A 10,379-nucleotide genomic window follows, 5' to 3' on the forward strand; every position below is an offset into this window, starting at 1 on the left:
CTGTGCAAAATTTTTCTTCCCCCAGAAAATTGAGATTTTAAGCTTTCCAATGATGTATCACACATGCATATCAGACAATTTTGAAATTTGGTCACATTGGGGCTCTCAGAGCAGAACTTCAAGTCACCTGAGTGTTTTCCGCCATATATATAATATATATATATATATATATATATATATATATATATATATATATAATATATATATATATATATATATATATATATATATATATATATATACACACACATTTATATATACACATACAGTGCTGCTCAAAAGTTTGTGAACCCCCTCAACATTTTGGAATTTTCTATTATTTCAACCTGATTTCCTAATCAATCAATTCAGTAGTTTTTTTTTTTGTTTTTTTAACAGTTGTGTTGTCGAGACTAAATTAAAAAGAGTTTTCATCAACTGATGTAGGTGCAAAATTGAACTGTTTGGTCACAACCAAAACCGCCATGTCTGGCGAAAAGTCAACACTGCATACCACCAAAAGAACCTTCTCCCAACAGTGAAGCATGGAGGTGGGAATGTCAAGATCTGGGCCTGCTTTTCATCCTCAGGACCTGGACAACTCCACATAGTCCAGGGAATCATGAATTCTGAGGAATATTGTCAAATCCTAGAACATAACCTGACGCCATCTGTTTTGAAGTTAAAGCTTGGCAGAAGGTGGATCATGCAACATGATAATGATCCAAAGCATTCCAGCAATACAACCAAGGAATGGCTGAAAAAGAAGAAGATTCGTGTTCTGGACTGGCCCAGTCAAAGTCCTGACCTAAATCCCATTGAAATGCTGTGGCGGGATCTGAAGCGAGCAGTTCATGCCAGACGCCCATCAAACCTCTCTCAACTGACTGCGTTCTGCAAGGAAGAATGGGCAAAAATCCCCCAAAGTCGATGTGAGAGGCTGATTAGTCACTACAGAAACCGTTTGGTTGAGGTAATCTCTGCAAAAGGAGGCGCAATATCCTATTAACTGAAGGGGTTCACATACTTTTGCACACATGATATCTGAGTTTTTCTTAAATCAACCACTTTTGTTAAATAAAGAATGACAATATAACTATTTCTTTTGTTTCAGTCCATTATTTGGAATGTCAGTATTGTGGATTTGGGTATAACTTAACATTTAATAAGGTTATTTTAGTTTTTTTTACAAAAAATCTGACCATCGCTGTGGGGTTCACAAACTTTCGAGCAGCACTGTATATATATATTAAATTTGTCATTTCCTATCCACTTGGAAACACATGTTCTTCATGTGTTTCCAACTGGATATCATTTTGCTTGAGGCGGACACATGATCGATGAGATCAATTGTTTATTGGTCAGTCACGAAAAACATTAACATTATATGTAGGCATGTGCTGGTATGATATTTTGACGGTATGTTAACCTCAAGCCAAAATATCACGGTTTCACAGTATTGCAATTAACAGCTCTGAAATGTGTTACTTTGAGATACCCGGGTTAAAAAAAAAAAATTCTTTTGAACAGGATTTTATTTTTCAAAACTTATTAGCAAATTGGAACATAAGTATAATGTTAAGTTAAAATAGATTTTTTTTAAATAACATTTTTTTTTTAATACTGTAAAATAAAAATAAATGCAATCCTTTAGGTGAGCCTAAAGCCACAGCTCAACATTATTACCATCAGAACAAAAGCAATCTATTTTACATAAAAAGCACTTGTAAGACTCGAATCATTGTGCACACGCTCTCTTTCTCAACACAGACAGTTGCTAGAGAGAAACACTGCATGTTTTACCACCGCTAGACAAACTAAACACACTGGAGTTTACTCTCGTAGCTGGTGGGAAACGTTCATGACAGCGTCTACCAACCTTTAATTTTGTGTCAATGCGAAATAATATGGGAGATATTGCCTCCTCGGCAGCCACCCTGCACAAACATGTTTTACATGTCGGTTGGGCCTCCTCCTCTAAACCACGGCTGTCTGTAACTTTTCAGTAGCCGAAGTATTCCCATAGCAGCGATTTAGTTTTCATCGATGGAGGAAAAAATTCAGCAGTTTCACCTCCTCTAGCTATCGTGTAGCACAGCTGGGAGGGTTAAGCCTTACTGCTGAAAGCGAGGGATTTCTCCATGCATTTTTGGGACATAAAATCAGCTACCATAATACCTTAGGGACGGTATGATGGAAAATTTCTGCGGTTTTGAAACCTTGATGTTTTAATACCACGGTATACCTTGAAACGGGTAATCGGCACATGTCTAATTATATGTAGCATCCCCAAAACTCACGTCATTTAGGGCTGCAGTTATCGAATATTTTAGTAATCGAGTAATCGACTGAAAATTCTATCAAGTAATCGGATAAAACAAATATATTTTTGGGTGAAGAGCAATTATAAATATACATGAGAAAACAAGACATTTCATCTAATCTTGAACCATTTTCAGTCAATCAATGTCTTTATTTTCTATGTATGTTGTTGAAAACAGCCAACAATTGCATCTCAGATGTAACTAAAATTAAAAAAAAAAAAAGACAAATTCACTGCTTTCACTCAAAAAACCTTTAGATCTTATTTAAAAAAAAAAAAAAAATATATATATATCTAAAAATGCCGTTACGCTTGATAACACACATCACTTAAATGTTAGGATTTTTTTCCCCACGTGTTTCCATTGAATTTCTATCTGTGTCAAGCCATTTTTAAGTTCTAGTTAAGTTTTAAGTTAGTCTAAATTGTAAGTCCTGATAGGATTTTGAGTTTTTGCAGTGTTCAAAATAAATGTATGATTACAGGCTGTATTGGAGCACATTAGGGACCAGTGATACTTGGTGTTTTATCCAGCAATGACTACTGAGCTAAAACTGATAGTTAGCATTATTGAGTTTTTATTTTACACCCTCATCACTCCACATCGCTATGTTATGTTAAAGCCTGTATGTAAGACACGTTAGCCAAGCATCGACAGTGGTCATAATTAATAGAAACCTAGCCCTCCGCAGGGCTAACGTTACGTTAATCTTATTTATTAGTGGCTAGCGCTCTTTATTAGCGCTTAGCGCTCTACTGCTTTAAGATGGCGGCTGTTTACTAACGCTGCCCAGACGCGGCCGAGTCTGTCATTTCGCATCTAGTTCAACATACATGTGATCTCTATGAGACTCATCAGACACTACCTGCTACCAACTAGCATCGTGTGGGCTAGTATTTAGCAACGTCGGCGTCGTTTTTAGCGGCTGTCGGCTGCAGTAAGTTTTTTTTCTCTTCTTCTTCTTCCTCTACGTATGTGACATCAGCGCGTCCCGCATTAAAAGTAGTCCAAGCAAAACGTGATGCTTAGAGCTGTCAAAATAAACGATTACTCGAGGTGAATAAAACTACTCGGATCAGTTTTTAAACTCGAGTTACTCGAGTTGCTCGAGTATTCGTTTCAGCTGTAATGTCATTCATACGTATATGACCAGACACGCGCATGCTTGCTATGAGATTTGCGCTCATTAAGAGCCAAGCGGTTCCTCTATTTTGCTTAACTGACGTGACTTTTTACTCATCTGTAACGTAGTCATCAGTATTTTCATTCGTGGCAATATATGTAGCAATAGCTTATTTAGCAATAGCGTATGTGCCTATTTATTCGCTGGGGGACCAGTCGTGCCGATGAAGCTCACACACCCTTCCTGACAAACGTCTCTTCCACAGAATTGTGAAAAAGGGCAGAGGCCAAGTGGAGCGACTCGTGTAGTGGCTTGTCTGTAGCTCTTCTTGTTTTCCGCAACTGTGGTTTGTTTCGGTGCAGTATAGTAATAATAGTGATAGGAAACCGATCGAAAGGGAATGTAAGTACACAAAGGCTTGCCAGGTTTGTGTGAGAGCAGAATTGTGGTGGAGGTTTCTCTTTTTAAATCATGTCTGTTTTCACTCAGGCCAGCTTGATGGCTCCCTTGTGGCCTCGTCTTGTATTGGGCAGTCATGATCGGCCTCGCAGGCCGACAGGCAGGCAGGCAAGCACACATGCATATTAGCACCACATGCTAAAACCACCTTCAGGGACAACTAGACGGCGGTATCAGTCTGAACTTCCTAAATTCCAGGATGTCCCGCGCAATCCGGCACTGTTGGCAACCCTAGGGACCACTTTAACTCATTGGTTTGTGTTGGCGGTACTAGACGTCCAATCTATTTTGACATTCGTTCCTTCAGAGCAGTCATAATGCATTGGAGGTCTAGCGCCGTCAATGGCACTGAAATTCAGCTTTCACAGCCAGTTTAAACGAATTGGATTTCTATCGCTGTTCGTTTTAGGTCACTTCCTTGTTCATTTTAAGGGTACTTTTGGGTTACTTCCTGTACATTGGTCACATATTATTACTGGGGCATTTACGGGCCACTTTTTGTTGAGTTCAGGTCACTCATGTTCAAGGAGCCAGCCCCCCTACTTCAAATGGATTGGACGTCTAATGGCGTGTAAGGCAGCCAAAGAGTATAGATAGTATGTATAAATGAATATAATACTAATATAAAATAGTATAAATGAGTATAAATAGTCTCTCGAAAGAGGATGCCTCATTCGATCATAGATTAGTGGGTTAGTCGATTCGTGGCAGCCCTTGTACATAAACAAATCCGAGCCGAGTCTCAGAGCCAGCCGCACATTGACCCACATTTTGTGACATTCCTTATAATACGCTTGCACTCTGTCCTCCAATGCTCCGCAACAGCGCACAAAGGTCTCCACTGAGTGATTCTGCAGGTGTTATATAACAGTCCCTCCTAATCTGCCTGGGACGGACGGATGGATGGACGGGGAGGGCCAGTGAGCCACATGGACCCTCGCTCTCGGTTTCTCCCTCCCCCCAGCCGCATGGAGACCATTGAGCTACGCACATGGTGCGCGGCATGACTCCAACAACGCATAAAAATGAATGAGGACATTTCTGCTAATCGGCGTGTGTCACGATTAAGCTTCCACACAATGGCCCCGAGGTAGGGAGAGTAAACCCTAACCCCCAACAAAATAGTGAATAATGTCATTTTGGGCCATTATGTGAATTACAAACAGCAGCTGTGTTATACACGATGATAACAAAGCAACATTAGGGTTCAAACGCTGTCCTATGTGGGGACAAATTACATGTTGGCCTTTAGAAACCAAGATTATGAGGAATATAAATTAGACAAGGTCAGTTGAAATTTACATTGATAACCATAACCTGTACCTTATAATATGTTTCTGCTCAATATAAAGAATAAAGGGATTTGCTTGTAATATGAAACAGAAGAGATGATTATATGTTGTGGTAATGAGGTCAAAGATCATAGAGGTTAAAAAAGAGAATTTTGCAATAGTTGATGAAGGATTAGCCCACTGAACTCATATTTGCATGGTAGGTGATATAATAAGAAGATAAAAAGTAATAACATTTTTGGGTACACGAGACCAAAGGTAAATGTAACAACAGTTGGGCGGCATAAAGTGTTAAATACGGCAATTATTTGAATTTGGCTGCTTAGGACGAAGCCTGCTCTCTCTGAGCTGGTCAATCAGAAAATCTGGTTATGGCCCTCAATAGCACTCTCGAGTTTATTTTCTTTAAAAGTACAGTATATAACTCATTGCCAGCAATTGACACAGTAGAAGTTTAATTCATTCAAACTGCAAGGACTGGCCGTGAATGCTCATGCTTCAGTGCCATTGACGGCGCTAGGTATTCATTCCATTGTGACTGGATACGCACCCCAGATATGCTGCCAATCACAGACCCCATACAAACAACCGCTGATATCTAAACCAGAACTTCAGAGTGAAGAAAGACACACTAATCACCTGGCTACCCTCATTTAAATATCCATCCCCATATATGGCACAAAAACATGATTCGCCGCCAGCCCTCCCAGTTCTCAGCCACACACTAGCACCCGCATAACAGACGCATTACTCCAACCACGTGCTGAGCGGCTGCCGCTCATGAAAACAAAGAAGGCACCATCCAGCATACTCACTTTAGTCACACATGCATTCACATGGGATGTCTGTTCTCCACGCCCCTCCCCCGACTCAGAAATTTCACAGGAAGGCTGCATTCCATCTATAGAATCTCAGTTTACCACTAAAATGTTCAGTTTTGACTCGCTATTCTTGCTAGTAGGGATTCGCTACCCTCGCTAGAAGGTGGCAGGACACAACCGATAGTAGTAACCCTTTGGGATTTTTTGTCAGAAATTAAAAACAAAACTGACCTGCGCAGCAGGGAGAGCGCCCTTCAAGGATGGTCTTCTTCTCTTCAGTTCCACGCACTTCCTCAGCTTGCAGATCTGGTGGCCGGTGCTGCGGTTGAGGCAGCAGCTGCAGCGGCCGCAGCTGACGGTCCTCAGGCACGGTTCGCACCTCCCGCACCTGCTCCGCTTCCGCCGTTCCTTGCGCTGCTGTTGCTTCCATGAAGGCGGGCGGAGTCCTCCCTCGCATCCCCAGGTAAGTGACGCCACCGAGGATTCGCCATAGCCTGTCTCTGACTCTGTTTCCAGGGAGAAGGATGAGCGAGTACTCTCAGAGCTGCAGGAGAAGGCCGAGCTGCCATCCAGTGAGGGGGTGGAGATCTTTGGCGGCAGGTCGAGCTCAGGAGCTGTAATGACTACACCTCTATTCTCATTGGGGACAGAGTTACACTGTCCCGGAGTCTCGACCTGGCTCTGGCGATCCGACAGTTCTGGAGAGGACTTCCTATCTTTGGCTGGCAAAGCAGTAAGAGACGGGTTCTCTAGACGTTTCAGTTGCTCCCAGAAGCTCCTTTCTTTTAGAACAGAATCACTACGAATAATAACAGGAGTACTCCGTGCTACTGGCTGGGTATGTTGCAACACGGAGAGCTCTGGTACAGCAGAGGATCTCAAGGCTGAAAGTATAGCACCGTGAACAATAGTTTGCATGTCTGTCCTATCCTCTTTTGCAACCTCTGGTAGGGGTGACTCTGAGGCTTCAGGGGCTTTGGTGGAATTTGAGGTAGCTGTGTTTGGGACAGTTAGCACCTTGTCTAGCGACTTTTCTGGAAGTTGCTCGACGGACTGAAGTGTATCCGGAGGTTGTAAGAGAATATCAGTACTGAGGTGGGACTCACCAGAATTGTTCTGTTTTGGTCGTTCTTCGCCGTCAGGCAGTTCCTCCTTCTCGTTCTCGACTTCATCCAATTTCTCGGATGTTTTCTCTGGCACCACATCCAGATTTATCTCAGAGTCGACATTATCCTCGATCATAGTTTCTTCCAAGATTGCATCGGCGTCATCTTTAACGTGGCTGAGTTTTTGTTCTGTCAAAGAGGATTTTTGCAGTCCTTGCGAAACAAGAGAGGCAATCTGAGTAGCAGCTACTCCGCGAGGGCTATCCGGACCTGTGTTGTCGCAGAGGTCCGGTTGCAGTTCTTCACTCCCAGGGGTCTCGGTGACAGCCTTACTGATTATGCAGGTCTGGTTGTCTCGTGGCACACAGTCCTCCAGGGTGTCATTACACGGCGGGGAGTCCGCTTTGAGTGGGCTGCCCTCTTTAGCACCTTTAATGTGAGCAGGCCCTTGAAAATCAGTTTTAAGCGAAACTGGCAGAAGTTGTTCGGGGTCTGACTTCTCGAGGTCCTCATCGGTATTCGCGTTGGTGTTGCTGGTCTTTGACGGCCGATCTCTAATGTTTGCTCCTCCCCTGGTCTTTTTTGCGCCCCTGCAGGGTTTAGGCGGCAAGCAGGAACGAGCTGACAACTGCGGCCCGCGTGGGGACTTCCTCCGCCATAGGGTATCATCTAACTGGCCATAGTGGTCGGACACCTTGCACAAACCTCGAAGTCTGGCGGATCCTTTTACACTAAGGGGATGGTTAACTCTACTTGGGGACACGCTGCCCTGACCTGACAAGCGGCTACCTGTCCCACGTCCCCGAGCTCTGCCGGTTGACCTCGCGGGGACACTTGCAACTTTCTGGACACGGTCCGAGGCTCGCCCCCTGCCCTTATTTGAGTTGCTGGTTTGCCGTTTAGGGCCAGCGATTTTCTGGCCATTCTTTCTCTGAGCGGGGGTTCGTCTCCTTGCAGATTTGGTGGTGGCAGGCATGGCTGAGGGTATGGAAGGGATGTTTTTTTTACAGCCAGCATGGGAGCCAGATTTTGGTTTAAATTCTGTCTAAAATCCACCTCTAGTGTGTTTGTTGGGGCCGCAGAAGCTTGCGATGCATGACCTATGAGGACAGAATAAACAGATACTCAAGGCAGGGTGCAACACAGACTGCTCATTAGTGTTGCAGCAGTACTTATACGGCATAGACGTCCAATTGTATGGTGTCCAATCATCGTTCTGCTGGTAATTGCAATTGGTTAATCACTAGTAGAAGTCTAATTCATTTAGAGTGGGAGGGTTGGCAGTGAATGAATGACGCAAATACTTTACATTTCAATATGCAGTGGTTTAGTATTAATAGAAAAACAAGGATTTTCTTTCTTTAAAAACGAAGTATCGGTACAGTATCAGCATCGGCAAATACTACACAACCGGGTGTCTGAATCGGTATTGGGTGCATAAATTCGGTGCAACACTACTACTATTGGACAATTAGCATTAAAAAATTAAAAGTTAAAAACTATGAGGTGGATTTGCTAACCACTAGGACACTTTACCATCTGGGCAGAGTAAAAAAAGATAATTGTTTTAATGCAGAGTAAGGTTTATAGTTCAGAAAATAATAAAAATCTAAATGTCTGGACTGAGAATGTGGCCACGTTTGACTCATGACCCAGGACAATCTAGTCTCTAAACCGTCGAGCAAAAGATAGAATTCATAACAAGTTGTGTTAAACCCAAACACGACGCGAGCGCTTCCTCCTTGGCGTGAGCAGTTTAAAGGGCAAACACGTTGCCGACTAGGGCTCGGAGCCAGATCCTGTAGTCGAACGTGCTTATTACAACCTTACAAACGCCTCCCCCATCGCCCTTTTACTCCCATTTTTTTTTTTTTTTTTTTTGCACTTGACCGCCTATGTTTAAAGCGCCTATTTGGGGTTGTGGGTGGAGGGGGGGGGGGCGAAGACAAACGCCACTTTCTACACGGTTGTGTCGCTCGTGTGGGTTTATTGACGCGTTTTTTGAGACAGAAAATGCTTGACATACCAGAGAGAGAGCCAGTTGCGCCGTCTGAAGAGCTAATAATACTCCACGGAGACAGCGAGACCTTGTATGCGTTTCCCTTCCTCGGCAAATTTAGCCCGCCGATGCTGATGGCGAGGCAATCGGCTGCTGAGCTCCAGCACCGACGCGCTCATGACAGGCGGGCGAGGGGGTGGGGGAGCCCGGTGGCCACGTTCGCTGGCTTGCTGGTCGTCGTCAAAACGTCAAAGCCTCTTGTGTCACAGCTGAGGCCAGGGCAGCCCCGCTCGCTCGCTTCTCCGCGGTCCCTCCTGCCAGACACCGACCTTCTTCGGGCTCAGCCCCGGTAGAAATCGTCGTCTGCGGGCTGGATGGGAGGCGCGAAAACCAGACACGGAAGAAGCTGTCAGTGGGGGCCGGATCGGATCGGAGGAGTGTGTAGTGTGTGCGTGCCTTTTAACATATAGCCGGCCATTGATACAATACATTGAACAATAGACGTCCAATTCATTTGAACTGGAAGGACAGGCTGTGACAGCAAGTTCCATTGACGGGAGGGCTGGCAGCAACCACTTACTGCCAACTTCTATTTCAGTTATTGATTGGATAATAATCTATATTAACTCAATAGCTGCTACTGACGGCGATAGCCGTCCAATCCATTTTATGTGGGAGGGCTGGAAGCAAATAAACGTTCCTCCAGTTCAAACGGATTGATCGTCTACTAGTGACAAACTAGCGATTAATCAACGGGAGACAATGAGTTAATGCGCAGTTCAAATGATTAACTATGAGATTCATTGCGATTAATCGCAGGCTGTATAAGCAAAATAGTTTTAGCTCACTTTTATTTTAGAATGTATATTGATGAAATATGAATCTATTCTAACTCACAATGCGTTCATGTGCATTTGAAATAATCAACTATGGTAATTAATATATGAGTTAACTCTGAGATATTCCCCAGCCTTAGAAAATATAGTTTTTTTTTTTTCAAATATGTGATTTGTCCTCAAAATAATGTATCACAAAGCTATTCATTTTTTGAGAAAATGGTGCACATTTCAATAATGTGACTATAAATGCACACGAGAAAAAAGTCGTAAAATTTAAAAAAAAAAACTTGAGGGGGGAAAATAATACAATGATAAAGTCTCGTTTTGGAGAGCGAGTCGCATTTTTCAAAGGGAAGAATCAACATATATCATAATTTAGTTAAAAAAAAAAAAAAAAAGAAGAAGAAGAAGAAGAAAAAAAATACAACATGTTGACA

The 10,379-nt window shown here is 43.1% G+C and overlaps 1 protein-coding gene across 2 annotated transcripts in view; it reads right to left on the reverse strand.

The window, feature by feature from the left end:
• Positions 1-9,460, reverse strand: part of tet1 (tet methylcytosine dioxygenase 1) — a 43,014-nt gene extending 33,554 nt beyond the window's left edge. Inside the window, exons 1-2 of one of the 2 annotated variants that reach the window (XM_057848006.1) lie at positions 9,131-9,460; positions 6,230-8,204 (exon numbers count right to left, since the gene is read on the reverse strand). In XM_057848006.1, coding sequence (XP_057703989.1) covers positions 6,230-8,080 — 1,851 coding nt within the window. In that variant the 5' untranslated portion in view covers positions 8,081-8,204; positions 9,131-9,460. Of the gene's footprint in view, positions 1-6,229; positions 9,027-9,130 lie in introns of those variants that run through there. The other variant, XM_057848007.1, reaches the window with a different exon arrangement.
• Positions 9,461-10,379: the final 919 nt, after the last annotated feature.

This window comes from Corythoichthys intestinalis, chromosome 10 (genome assembly GCF_030265065.1).
Source record: "Corythoichthys intestinalis isolate RoL2023-P3 chromosome 10, ASM3026506v1, whole genome shotgun sequence".
In the NCBI taxonomy this organism is placed as follows: Eukaryota; Metazoa; Chordata; class Actinopteri; order Syngnathiformes; family Syngnathidae; genus Corythoichthys; species Corythoichthys intestinalis.